The 14,272-nt window shown below is 43.8% G+C and overlaps 1 protein-coding gene across 5 annotated transcripts in view; it reads right to left on the reverse strand.

The window, feature by feature from the left end:
* Window positions 1-14,125, reverse strand: part of dnm3a (dynamin 3a) — a 26,189-nt gene extending 12,064 nt beyond the window's left edge. For 3 of the 5 annotated variants that reach the window (XM_086046952.1, XM_086046949.1, XM_086046947.1), the window contains exons 1-16: window positions 13,465-14,125; window positions 12,025-12,309; window positions 9,740-9,813; window positions 8,922-9,071; window positions 8,645-8,848; window positions 8,050-8,148; window positions 6,999-7,159; window positions 6,788-6,930; window positions 6,129-6,264; window positions 5,239-5,306; window positions 5,026-5,164; window positions 4,863-4,949; window positions 4,685-4,755; window positions 4,528-4,588; window positions 3,641-3,667; window positions 1,654-1,758 (exon numbers count right to left, since the gene is read on the reverse strand). In XM_086046952.1, coding sequence (XP_085903078.1) covers window positions 1,654-1,758; window positions 3,641-3,667; window positions 4,528-4,588; window positions 4,685-4,755; window positions 4,863-4,949; window positions 5,026-5,164; window positions 5,239-5,306; window positions 6,129-6,264; window positions 6,788-6,930; window positions 6,999-7,159; window positions 8,050-8,148; window positions 8,645-8,848; window positions 8,922-9,071; window positions 9,740-9,813; window positions 12,025-12,161 — 1,662 coding nt within the window. In that variant the 5' untranslated portion in view covers window positions 12,162-12,309; window positions 13,465-14,125. Of the gene's footprint in view, window positions 1-1,653; window positions 1,759-3,640; window positions 3,668-4,527; window positions 4,589-4,684; window positions 4,756-4,862; window positions 4,950-5,025; window positions 5,165-5,238; window positions 5,307-6,128; window positions 6,265-6,787; window positions 6,931-6,998; window positions 7,160-8,049; window positions 8,149-8,644; window positions 8,849-8,921; window positions 9,072-9,739; window positions 9,814-12,024; window positions 12,310-12,744; window positions 12,881-13,464 lie in introns of those variants that run through there. The other 2 variants (XM_086046948.1, XM_086046951.1) reach the window with 2 other exon arrangements.
* Between the last annotated feature and the right edge of the window lie 147 nt (window positions 14,126-14,272).

Here is a 14,272-nt window from a genome sequence, read left to right on the forward strand (position 1 = left end):
GTGTATGCATTAGTTAGCGGTCTGTTTATCCTCAGGAGGCCCACGAGACGGCTGAGTCGGGGGTGGCGGGGGGCGAAGGAATGTATATCTGCTCAGTGCACTGCGGCGATAAGAACGCTCGCTCCAATACGCGATTTTGTTGTTTGTAATCCAGGAAAAAAGGCGTGGATGGTGCGGGCCTGTTACAAATCAAGGGATGGAGAGGTGGAAAAGTGGGAGAGGGAAGGGGCAGTTGCGGGGGTGGCGGCGGGTGTGTGTGTGTGTGGGGGGGAGGAGCGGGGGCTCTGCGATGTAGAAAGAGCCATGTGGGATTTCTCTGGGCAAGAAGATCTTGGAAGTTGGTGTTTGGACAAAGCTTCAAATTTTCCAGCCAGGAATGCACAAAGTCCCAAGGAGACTGCCAACCACAGAGAGAGAGAGAGAGAGAGAAAATGAAGAGGGGCAGAGAAGGAAAAAAGGGAGGTAAAGAAAGAAAAAAGGCGGCGAGTCGAGGAAAAATGTCTGTGGACGTAGTGTGGGCGGGAATGTGAGAGTAGGAACTGCGAGAGAGGAAGCAGACACTTGGCTCGCGTGCGCGCGCACGCACACACACACACACACATTTGGGAATGACATATCATAGAGCTGATTTGTGCAATAGCGTGGATGACTGGAAATAATTTCAAGCGTCACACACACTTAAACCAGAGTTCCAAGGGATGCCATCATGGCTTGTGTGAAAGTTATAAAGTAGGGAAAACACCGTGGTTAGTTGTGTGTGTGCGCGCGTGTGTGTGAAATAAGCGTGCCCCGGGGCTGCTTGGTCTGGGAACGCGCTGTACCGTGTTTATCTCAAAAGTCACCATGTGTGCGTCGAAACGAGTGTATATTTTTCTCCGCCATTTGCCATGCCAGTGTGTTTATATCAGTCTCTGCGTGTGTATACTGTATATACAAGTCGGTCCTCTGTGTGTGTGCGTGTGTGTCCATGTGTGTGTTTGCTTGTCTTTGTTTGGATTGGGGCAACTCCAGCTGTGTCAAAGTGAGCCGCTCCAAATGCCTGAAATCCCAGAGGAGGAAGAAGAGGGGGAGCGGGGGGGGAAGAGTGAATGGAGGGAGCAATATATTTTTTTAGGGGGCGGGCGGGGGGGGGGGGAGTGTTCTCAGTGACAGGTCCAGGTGGTCGAGGAAACACTCGGGTCAAAAGATGCCGTTTTCGCTCATGCTTCACGAAATTTTTTATTTTTTTTTTTAATTTCAACATTTTTACCATCGACCGCGGCTGTCATTTTTGGTTTTGAACCTTCCTCCCCACCCCCCCCCGGCATTCATCAGCTCTGACCTCACTTCCTGCCCGTCTCCCCATGACGTCAGCCGCTGACCAGACTGTTGTGGTGTGTCTGCCTGTCTACACTTGCTGTGCAGACCTTCTGCTCCTGTACAGCAGGCACAGACAGGCAGACAGATGGCAGCCCCACTGACACCAGGAGCGCCCGCTTCGGTAAAAAAAAAAAAAAAAAACGTTCCGACAACCGCGCCCCCCCCTCCCCCCTCAGTTATCTCTCGGCATCCCGCCGCACGTGCGCTTCACGCCGATTTCTTCCAATAAAGCCACGCTGACTCTCAAATGAACTGCTGTGTTTTCTTTTGAACGTGAAAACTTGAAGGGCTCACCTCGTTGTCCTTGAACCAGGACAAGCTCTCGGCGGTGAGGATGAACCAGTACTCCTTGGCGATGATGCTGACGTTGTTGATGGTGAGCAATCCTTTTCGTATGACCTGCACAGGGACCACAAGTAAAACATTTGGACAGCGAAAGCTGGAGTAAGGCACTACTACTTTGAGAACAGGTTTACAGATTAAACCAGGGGTCCTCAATTACAAGCGAAAGGCGACATTGTGTGCATTTTTTTCTCCCCCAATTTAAAACAGTTCAAGTGTTTTATTAAGTCACTGACATGCTTTTGTAAAATACACCATGGATCAAAAACTTTTGCACACTTTTTACCCTGCATTTCTTTCCTCTCTGAAATTAACCTTCTCTATATTGTTGAGACAAAAGTACAGAAAGACTTTTGCAATCAGCAAAATTCGGGGCAGAGTTAAGCCTGGTCCGCGCGGCAAAATTTTTAAATTGTCGGCCGACTGCCAGAACCCTCACGTGACCTGAAAAAAAAAAACACGGGTGTAACAGTTTTGAAGCATGTGTGGTGTGCAGCCACAGGGCAGGAGCAACGAATCGAGTCAGGCGGAAAAACTGGCAAAACCCCTCGAGAAAAAAACGAGCCTTTGGGGGAAAGAAACGTGGCGGATTAAGGGTCTCAGATCGTGTCTTGATTGTGGCTATAGTTTGTGAATTATTTTTAGGGGTAAAAAGTGACAAAAAAAGAAGAAAAAAAAAAAAGACGTTGGGTTCTGTTGTGCCATGACTGTTTTGATTTTCAACTCCCACCGCGCCTCCTTGCCGCCCCGCCACCTCACAGTCAACCGTCTGAGCACACCACACACGGCAGGATTACCTGCTAAGATTCTCTTTGGATCCGTTACGAGAGTCGGCACCGATCTACGATTGTCGGGAGGGGAGATTCGGGGCTACAATTGGGCCGATTATCCTGCCGTGTGAAGCAGCCTTTACTTCTTGCAAACCGACAGCTGAGAATGTATTTTCACAAGTGGAGGCAGCACTTCATCACGAAGGCATTAAATTTCACTTATCATTTAGTGTGCGGAATTATCGTCATAATTCAAATAAAGGGCAGTATTTGTACACAAGCCATTTTAACGCCAATTTTTCATAATATGTACACTTTAAAAGGGAAGTCAACTCAAAATTTTTTGCCACTTCCTGTCGACTGAAAATGACATTGCAGTAGCTCAGGGCTCAGGTAACGACCAATCACAGCTCATCTTGCGAACATCACATGACCAAAACTCAGAAAACAGGTGAGTCGCGCCTCGTCGTTACCTGAGCAACTGTGATCTCATTTTTCGTCGACGACAAGTGGCAAAATAGCTGCCCCATAAGGTGGGGGGGGAAAAAAACTGGTGGATTTTGTCGCTTAATTCATATTCCACGAAAACAATATCAATCAGAGTGCCGTATTTAGACTAGTGGGGGCGCGTACACAATATTATTTTAAAGCCCATTTTTGACTTGACTTCTTTAAATTCACGTTAAATAAGGTTAACAAATACCCACAGAGTTGCACACATTGAACTGGAAGCGTTTTGGCCAAATAGGCCCGGGTTTGTATAGTGAGGACCCCTAGATTACGAGGTGGTAACGAAGGACCCAACTAGTGAACATAAAAGCAAAAGTTGTGAAAACTGATGAGCGATAAAGAGGGTCACTGAGCAGATTAGACGATTCCCAGGAGATTGCCGCACTCAACACAAAAAAGCAAGCGTTCATCAGGAGGGCAGAACAGGCAGAAAGAGACTGAAAGAAATACTTGTGACGAATAAAAGGAATAAAGATGGCTAACTAAAGCGGGGAAGAAAGGCTGACATTAGTAGCGCACGTACGCCAGACAACAATAACATAATTAATGAAGCGGCGCAAGTCCTTTTTTGTCGGCGTTCACGATTGCAACCGTCATGCCGTCCCAGAATCCTGTGCACACATATGTCCAGGAGAAGCTTAAAGAGATTGGTATCCTACTATTAGACTCGAAGGAGGGGCCACACCCTGGAGATTTGGGGGGGGAGAAAAAAAAAAAAAAACACAAGGAATGAAGATGGAATCCAACTGTCGCTGGTTCTTAACATTCTGGCCGGTGATGCTGATAATGCAACATTTAACAAAAGGAGACAAGGTCATAAACCATGCCCGCGATCATTTAATTCCGCCCAAGGGTCCCTTGGTTTGAACTGCGAGGAGCCGAGAGCATGTCATCATCATCATCATTGGAAACACTTCTGTAAAGTGCTCAGTTTCACATCCGCGTGCAGCTACGGAGGCACATGATGCGTTTGTGTAGGTCGTTAACACTAGAAAATCAAGAACGATGGTGGAAAAGCTTGTGAACATATTCAGAAACAAATCTCTGAATTGACTTTACAGAGTCTCTAAACTTCAATATGATTCCATAATTCTTACACACATATACATATATATACATATACATATATATATATATATATATATATTGTATGCTTGCATTTTTTTTATTTTGAGTTCAAATACTTTTAGAATTGGTTTCAAAAGTGTTCTTTTTTTTTAAGTGAAAGAAGTAAAGCATGTGGGATGGGATGTATTTTAAATGGTAAACGATTAAAAATGTTTTGATGTGGTCTCTGTATTGAGGATTTTCACCTGTCGAGGGTGCACTGGAAAAAAGTGACATAAAAACAGTATGGAGATTGGTTGCACACATTAAAATCATGTTTCACATATTCATTCGGTGAAACATCAATTTAATGCGTGCCACCAATGGTCATACAACTGATTTTTTTTTTTTTTTTTTTTTTTTTTTTCAGTGTTAGTCTGGAATGTAACTTTTGCAATGAACAGGGGCGATCAATGAAATTATAGGCCCAAATTCTCACCTGTTGTACTCCACTGCCGGCAACGAGCTTGTTATCGCTGCGGTGGCACAGAGGTTGAGCTCTGATTGACAGAAAAAGGATGGATTTTAAAAAAATGTAAAAAAAAAAAAAAAAAAAAACCTCATCGTTTGAACGCACTTCTATGAGGTTTACTCACTGAGTAAAGCCGATAAAGTCTTCATGTTTGGTATTAATATACGCCAGCTGCATGTCGATGAGCAGGGAGATCTGAGGAGAGGAAACGGAAGTGAAGTGGAAGAAAAACAGAACCCGTGAAAGTGGAGCGATCCCCGTGGTGAAAAACAAATGCGGCGGTCCGAATGTGCGCGACTGACCTGATCCCTGCACGTGCTCTCTTGTTCTCTGATTTCGGCGGTGACAAGCCGCTCCGTTTCTTCCCGCAGCTTGGGAAAAGAACTGAGCTTTAGGGAGAAGAAGTCACTTTAGTTAAGGCGAACAATGGCACTGGCGCATGCCCCCCCCCCCATGGATTCACACCTTATTAAAGCACTCGTATATGGTGGAGACCAGTTCTTTGCAGACCATGTCGACAAATCCGAAACAGGGCATTTTTAGTTTGGAGATCTGCTTCTTTACAATAGCCTGAAAAGCCATGTCGGGGGTGAAAAGGCCCGTCCTGCAGGTGAACCAAGAAGAAAGTTACACAACAACAACACAACTGTCAAGAGCAAAAGTAAAAGATGAAACCACCTGACGCCGTGGATGTTCCTGATGGCATAGGCGATCTCCATCCGCAGCTTTCTTTCGTCACACTTCATCTGTGGCACAGCAGAAGCAACATCGTATATATGAAAGTTGACCACCGTTTCCCTGGCGAGTTAAATATTGCACCCATGAGAGTTTGAGGTGCGTCCCGTTATGAAAGATGTCCAATCAAATTTCGTGTCGCTCATTGAAACATGTGTCAGAGGTAAAATAAATAAATAAATAAATAAAAAAGATTCTCTCTGGTAAGCCACAAAATGACAACGTTTGATACCGTGCTACGCCATCAAGGAAAAAAGCTTGACAATTTCATGTTGCCAATCTTTCTAAAGTCTTCTGCTTCTGATTGGTGATCATTGTGTGAAGTCCAGAGTCGTAGTTCATCACAGTACGAGCCTGGAAATCGCCCAAATAAAAATTTCTGTCTTAATGTTCAATTGCAGACATGTGTCCGTGAGACATTTCCATGTGCTTTGTTACAGTAGAAATGACCCAATTTCACGTGGATTGATCAAACTGTTCAAATGGCAATTTTGTGTCAAGGGTGACACTTGCTGTCAAGGGCAAATTACATTTTTTTTTTCCCCAGACATCCTTGATCATCAACCTTTAAAACCATTCTCCACCCACATGAAATGGCAACAAAAACACGTTGCAATTTACACCTCATCTGTATAGAATATTTACTTCCAATTGGGGTTTATTTGGACAAATTCCCTACTCGGGGTTCGTCAAAGTATGAGTCCTAGAGTTTGCCCTAAAATGATAGTTGCAATTCTCCAAGCTTGTCTTCAGACTTTCAAAGGGCTATCGCTGGCTATGTCCCATCGAGAACCTTGTTGAGTCCCGCAAAACACTGAATAAGGTACACGCACTTTGTGCAGTTGATAGGGGAAGCGCTCGTGGAAGATCTGGTTGATCCTCGCACCTCCCGACAGGTGCACGGTGTTTACTTCGTCGGCTGAGCCCTCGATTAACTTCTCAAAGTCGCCGGACAGTTGCTGCACTAGCCTGGAAAAAGAAAGAAAGGAGAGGAGATGAGAAGCTACCCAAAAAATGTTTGGGGTGACTTCTTCTTTAAAGTCAACCCAAGCATATTTTTTTTTTCAAGAATGTGTTCCCAGCAGGCCCACACAGCATTCTGATTAATTTTGCATTTGTGGAATATATATTAAGTAGCAAAATGCACTTGTTTTTAGCCATCTCTAGTGGCGGCCATTTTGTCTTCTGAAAATGACATCACAACTGCTTACAACGACCAATCGCGGCTGACCTGTTCTCTGAATCTGAGCCGTGATTGGTCGTTGTGAGCAGTTGCAATGTCATTTTCAGTCCACAGAAGACAAAATGGCCGCCCCTAGAGATGGCTAAAAACGAGTGGATTAACACTTATTCCACAAACGCAATATTCATCAGAATGCCCCGTTTCAACTAATGGGCTTGCATAGAACATATTCTTGAAAAAAATATGTTTGCGTTGACTTCGGCTTTAAGGGCGAGCGGGCGTTTTACTGAACACTCTTCAGTGACTGACTTGATGAGGGTCTTGGTCCTGCAGATGGGGTCATCTGGATTATAGAGTTTGTACGTGGCAACTTCTTTACTGATGGACGCAAGTAGGCACTGCATGTGACTGTAGAGCGTAGGCAGACTCTCCCGGATGTGGTTTGTCAATTGCTGCAAACAAAACAAACTGTGAGTCACAATTGTCCCGGCGTGTTGTTCGACGTCTCTGCCTGTCTGACCTGGTTGAGGGTCTTCTGTAAATACGGCGTGCCCATTCTGTCACACATGTGCCTGTAAGCTGGGTGGGACAGGAAGAATTTCTTCTCCGCTTGCAAGGCTGTCTTAATATCCTTTTTCCCTTCGATGTCCTTTTGACTGCGGTTCACTAGCCCAATATAACCTTGGGAGGAAATAATGAATGCATAGGAATAAAATAATGAAAAAGTGAACGGACCACCTTTATTCTACGTTGCCATTCGGTATAAAGCGGGTCAAACGCATAGCAAAAATTGAACCAAATTTGAGCATTTTCCCCTCACATAACAGCCAAGGCCTTATCAGTCACTGAAAAGATGACCAAGAGCATTTCTCCCTTGCTGTGGGGTGTGTTTGATTTTTTTTTTCCACATTTTTTTGGGGGTCGGAAACCAGTGTTTTTGGTGAAACCAACTGATGTTCTACTGCTGATTGATTAAAGAACAGAAAAAGGTGTAAACACACTTTTTTTTCTGCTGCAGAAAGAGTCTACTTTTTCTTTATATCGTCACAGCACACAATATTCAGTGGGTCTTGAAAGATGAGTCAAAATGCTCTGAAGTGGATGGCGATATGGTTTGAAAATGGCTGTCAGTGAACGAGCTGAATGAAAATGGACGGACGTACACTTTATTAGGCGCGCCGGCATAAATTTAACAAGGTACAACACATGAAAAGTATGCCAACGCTAACTGAGCTGAGGTCTTAAATCTAGTCCTGATATCTCCGGTGACGTGATGGCTTGAACTCCCAAGTACTATTTGACTTCTGAAGCATTTTTTTTTTTTTTTTTTTTCAGAAAAGTCCAAAAAGTTCCACTCTGTGTGCATTCCACTGTAGACGTTACAACATGAGGCTCCGTGACTAAAGCTACAGCTCTGCGCTGCTGACTTCAGGGGCTTTTCTGTGGATAATGCATTAAAGCGTTTTTGGAAGAAGGTATGAACTAGCCCCGCACCCGGTATTGCTTCACTTGAAATCCTTTATCTCATCTCACATACACACACTCGAGCACACACACATACGGTGACTCACCTCTTCTCAGTGGAAGCAATCTATTCTCTAGTATTTCCCGAGCATCTGTTCCTTTATCCATTAGGTCCAACATGGTGATCACACCTATCGTGCGCTGGCCTATCATATAGTGAGGGTGGGAGGAAGTGAAATATACACATTTTTACACATTCCAGATTAAGATTTTAAAGGGGACATACAGTATTAATGGTAAATTCACTTTTTTATTGGCTTGGATACAAATAGATGGGCCACTAGAGCATCTGGCCACCCATCAAGTGTTAATTTAAACGCCCAAGTCGATCTTTGCCTATTTCTGAAAATGCCTGTGAGCAAGCGGTTTGGAATTTTGCTGGTAGTATGACAGTGTGGCTAATTTACATATTAAGCACCCGACACCGTGTTTCTCGGTGGCTCATCTGCTCGAGATAAGACTGCCCCCTCAAAACGGGCTGATTGAATCAAAGGTCAAAACAGATGCTGTCTGTATTTTGACGCACAGATCCAAGAAATGTATAATATGTCACCTTTAAAACGTGTGGCTAACAATCACATTTGCACTGCAGTTATGGAGTAAGGGATCAAATTTGAGAGCGCGCCAGGCTCAGTAACTCACCCTGCGGGTCGACATCTTTGGCCAGTTTGAGCGCATCCGAGTTGGCCAGGTCCATGTTGGCGGGCGTCACGGCCAGGATGAGGCAGTTCTCTTTGCAGATGTACTGCATGATCATGTCTCGCACCTGGTACTCGATGTCTGGCGGCTGGTCGCCCACGGGAACCTTGGTGATGCCGGGCAGGTCCACGAGGGTCAGGTTGAGCACTGCACACGACGGACGTTGTTAACACGTTTGGAGTGGAGGTGTGACCATGTTGCGAGCATGAGGCCGGATTACCGTTGGGGGAGAAAATGCGGAGGTTGATGGGGATGGGAGAGATGCCTTTGTTGTTTCCTGTCAGCCGGCGGGTTTCTGCCTCGATTTCTTGGCGGACCTCGTCAAAGTCGGAGAACCTCTTCCCCCTGCAGTGCAAAAATTCCCCGTACTCTAGAGAGACAGGAAAGTTGTGCGGCATCGTGGAATACCCTTTCAGACAGATTTGGACATTTTCACTTTGGGGTGTACTCACTTTCATTGCCAGTGGTTTAGACATCAACGGCTGAGTTATTTTGAGAGGACAGTAAATTTACACTGTTACGCATGCAGTGACTACTTCCCATTGTGGAAGTGTTACTTCCTTTGTGTTGTCCAATGAAAAGGAACAGCAAAATATTTGCACAAATGTAAGACACGTACTCACTTTTGTGAGATACTGTATGTGCTTGATTGTTCGGTGCATTTGGTCGATGTCACACCGGTAGGTGTTATGTAGTATGACAATGAGTCTGCTGCACGCACCACATGCAGGAATCCGCACTAATTGAAAAGATGCAATTATGCAATTCCAATTTTGGGATGAAGTGCTGCCTCCACAAGTGAAAATATGTTCCTTACTTTTATTGTCTTTATGGGGGCAATCAGGATTGTGTCATCACCCAAGGAATGGAACTCTCTGTACTGTCAAAATATAGAGATGCTAATCCGGGCTCAGAGGCCCTAAAATTGACAGATTTTTTTTTTTTTTTCTCTTCCTCCATCTAGTGGCAGCTCCAAGCGCACGCGAATTAATACAACTGTCAACATACACACGGCGAATCATCAGAAGTCTCGCTCACCGGTGTCTGCGTGGTGCAGCTGCAGGACCAAAGGTCTGCGAGTGACAATCCCAGTACCACGGGGAAGGAAGTCTCTGTCAAGAGAAAATAAAACATACAAAACGCTGAAAAGGAGAAGGAAACTCACACTGATGCCAAGGCAGTCGCCCATATTTGTCTGGAACACTTTAAAAAGAAATCCTATTTCCCATACAGATCTTGATTGGGGATGTTTGTTTTCACCGCATCCTGCTCCTGATCACACTGCTGGCACAGAGCCCGAATTGGATATGTCATAACATACAGTCAAACAAAGGAAGTGAAACATATCAATGGACAATCAGGAAGGTGAGTACAAAAAGGCCTTCAGGCGTTATTTTTGAAACAATTCCTAATCGGACTGCGGGGATTTCGACTGGTCTACTCCTCATCACCGTGTTGCATTGTTATGGGAAAAAAAAAAATCTTGAAGGAAACTTATGACTGAGTCACAAGGCAGGGTGCTTTTTTTGGGGGTTAAGAATTAAATTAGCCCTCTTGTCACATTGCACATCACGATCTGACTTGGACTTTACTTTGGGTCTTATCACACTGAAACACAAAAAATGTGTGCTCATTTTGTCACACTGTGGACCACAATGCATTCCGCGATGACTTGGAAAAACAACCTTTCCCATAGGAGATAATGTCCAATTTGTTCCAGGCGCAGAGTCACAGTCATAAAACCTTTTATTGACTGTACAGTACAGGCAATGTTTTGAGTCAAATCTCAACACTCCCAACTGTCAGTGTGAAAACAAGTTACACAGTGTATAATAAGACTCAAATAAAGCAAAAATACTCCCTCTTTGAAGATGCGCAACGGACACGTAGCGGACAGGAAAAAAAAAAAAAAAAAAAAAAAAAAATCAATGAAATTGTATTGTATTGTATAAAAAACATTCAAAAGCACACCTACGGACAATTTAGTTTCTTTCATTAAGCAAGCATGTCCGGAGTCTATCAAAGATGGCTTCAGGTGAGAGGTAGGGTACACCTTAGACTAGTCACAGGGACCGGCATCAATACTCACATTCATACCTATGGATAATGTAGTTTTGGATGAATGTGGGAAGAAGCCAGAGTTTTTCACCAAGATGTACTTCTCCATCAGAAAAAAAAAAGAGCGTGTCGAAAAGCAGTGGCAAAACCAAATTATGTCAATAAAATGGTGTCTTTTGGGTAAAATAGGAAGCAGATTATATAGCTCACTGAATTTAAACACAAAGCAATCTGCCTAGTTTGCCTAGAGACGCTATCAGCCACGAAAGATTTCAACCTAAGTCGCCACTACAACACAGATCTCTAAAGTACACAAACGGCGATTTTTGTTCTTCACAAGAACCGTTGACAGTATACAGTATGGTTAATAGTAGTGATAGGAACGCGTATGGTGGCTTGGACAAGCAGCTCTACGGATGGCGCAGCGGCTTTGTAGAGCTCCTTCAATAAAGCAGAGTGAACGTTAATTCTTGCCCTTTACTACACGGTGTTTCACAGGTGAGCGGGTCAGCCAATTCAATTGGGAACTTTGATAGGTATGCAGGAAAAACATGGTATTAGATAAAAAAAATGGAGTGAGTTGACTTGTGGAGCGTGCACAGATTCACTTCTACTTAATGTTGGTTTGCCGTTCAGCAGTTTTGTACCATATTTGAATGGAATTTTTTATGCAAGACGGGCCCTTTATACTGGGCATTCTGTGGTTATTTTTGTTTGCTACGCCCTTAACCCTAACACTTCTTGAAGAGTGGATTGTTTATACTTTGGAGCATTACATAAATTAAGATACCGTTCTGTACTTTGGTTTAATTAAAAAACGACATATGCACATATTTTGCCCTTATTTAAAAAAGCATTTTTGTCATACAACTGGTTAAGAAGTGTGCGGCCTGCCCTTTGTGGCCCCTCGGTACTGTTGCCAAAAATTTGTGGCCCCTCTCCAAGATTTTGGTTGCAGACATGCTAACCACTAGTCGACCAGACCATGCCGTCTCTTATTAAACGTCACGACTATATATGCAAGATGCACTTAACTCATTCAATCCCAAAGACATATTTATGTCTTTTCACAGCCAAGCCATTCAATCCCAGGAATTTATTTGTATTTTTTTCAAACGTTAGGGTAAAAGAGGGTCTGAAAATGTCTGTTACTGATTAATGTCATTATATTACAGCAAACTGTGAGTGAAAATCACGTCATACCTCAGTAAGATAAAACTTCCCAAGCAGCACTATAATCAAATCAGTTATTTAGTGGAATTTACCTTCCCACAAAGTTCTCCAACACCGAACTCTTCCCGGAGCTCTGGCCGCCGACCACAGCAATCTGCGGCAGGAGTAGGTTGTAGTTCAGGCCCGCGCTGCCCAGGGCATCCTGGAGACGATTGATCATCGAGATCATGCTGCACGGCGACGATGGTGGTGGTGGTGGAGGAAGAGGAGGTGGCGGTGTTTCTGTGAAGTCGGAATTTCCGAACCCCGGAACGCCCCCCTGAACTCCCCCTCAACTTTTAAGAGGGCTGCCCCGCCGCATCAACAGCAAGTTGGAGCTAAGGGCGATTAAAATAACACTCAAAATCATACTTTAGACACCATAAAGAAACAAAGGCGACAGAAATTGATACGTTGTGGCACATGAAGAATACACAACGCTATTATCGTCACATGATGCGTTCAAGAACCTCTCAGTGTTACGTTCAATTACACTCACGCGACGACCCATCCCGCTGTTGCCCCTAGCAACGTCGCGACCAAATTCTCAGTTTTCTAGACTAATCTATGACGACTGGACTGTTACATTTATGTGAAGAATATAAGGCAAGCAAAGTTATTCTTAAAGGGGCTGACGTTAGGGGCGTGTTTGCTAACTTGTTAGTTCTCAAGAGCTAGCGTCCAGATTTAGGGCGAAGCAACCGCTAATAATACTCTTTAGTCTTATTTTGTTGACGCGGGCTCACTTTTCACACGGTTTCGCTTCTCCTTACCTCCGTGTAGACATTTAGGAAGTTAGCCGCGATGCTGAGTGGGCTCCACGGTTAGCTCGAAAGAGGAGTAGGTGGAGGAGCAGGGAGAAGGAAAAAAAAAAAACCACCCAACTTTTTGACAGCTAACGGGCGCGAAACGTATGCGCATGCGCCCCATGCAACTTAATTTGTACTGTATTAACCCCCCCATGTAAACACACTTTTACATTTTGTGAATACAATACAATTATAACTCTCGTTCCTTCTCCAATACAGACAATTAAAATGATTGAATTAAACATTTGGTGAGTGGGAGAGAGGGAGTGCAATTCCACTTCTACTGTAAATAACTCTTCCTCATTCCAAGGTAGTGAAGTGTGTGCAGTGCAAAGGAGTGCAGCCCGAGGGGAGTGAAATGGAATGCCTGGTGCTAAAATTAAGGTTGAAATAATGCAGAGTGTCAATGAGATAAGACACATTTAGGTGAGATAAAATGCACTGCTGCTTTACTTTGCGATGTGACACTAATGCAGAAAAGGGAAAAAACACAAAAGTGTTCACGGCACTTCCGTTTTCCCACATTGTAGTAAGAGCCATATTCTAAAATGGATTACATTCATTTTTTCCTTGAAATTCTACTCTGAACACCTAATAGGGATTTTTTTATTTTATGCAAATGTGATTAACAATAAAGAAAAAAAAGTATGCGTAACAATTTAGTCTTTGTCATGAGGCACAAACCTGAGCTCGGGTGCCTCCTGTTCCACCTGATCATCCTTGAGATTGTTCTATGTCTTAAATGGAGCCCACCTGTGGTAAAGCCAGATTGGAATGATTTGGAAAGACACACACCTGTTTACATCTGGTCCTAGTGCATGTCAGAGCACACACAAAGCATGAGAGATTTGTCAGTCGGTTTCAACGACAGGATTTTTTCGCATCACTGACAATATTCTGCTTTGGAGGTCCCAGTGGCCTTAATATCCATATCAAAGGAACGGCTTGTGAACATTAATATACCAGTAAATCAGTTTTATTTTTAGATATTAATAAATGTGTCAATTAAAAGTTTTTCTTCATGTTGTCATAATGATGTGTTCTGTAAAATCGTGGGGGAGATAATTTATTCCATTTTGGAATACAGCTGTAAAAAAAAATGTGTAAAAAGTGAAGCACTTATTACTTTCAGGAAGCACTGGACATGTAATTTGTTTTTTACAAATATTTTTAATGCATGTTCTCCCCGTGCCTGCCTGGGTTTTCTCCGGGTTCTCCGGTTTCCTCCCACATTCCAAAAACGTGTGTGGTAAGTTGATTGGAATCTCTAAATTGCCCCTAGGTGTGATTGTGAGTACGGATGTTTGTTTGTCTCTGTGTGCCCTGCGATTGGCTGGCAACCAATTCGGGGTTTCCCCCGCCTACTGCCCGAAGACTGCTGGGATAGGCTCCAGCATGCCCGCGACCCTTGTGAGGAGAAGCGGTATGGATAATGGATGGAAATATTTTTAAAGTAAAAAAAAAAAAAAAAAAAAATTTGCATTATGAGGTG

Source organism: Filicampus tigris, chromosome 12 (assembly GCF_054856515.1).
Source record: "Filicampus tigris isolate MCC_2025a chromosome 12, RoL_Ftig_1.0, whole genome shotgun sequence".
Lineage (NCBI taxonomy): Eukaryota > Metazoa > Chordata > Actinopteri > Syngnathiformes > Syngnathidae > Filicampus > Filicampus tigris.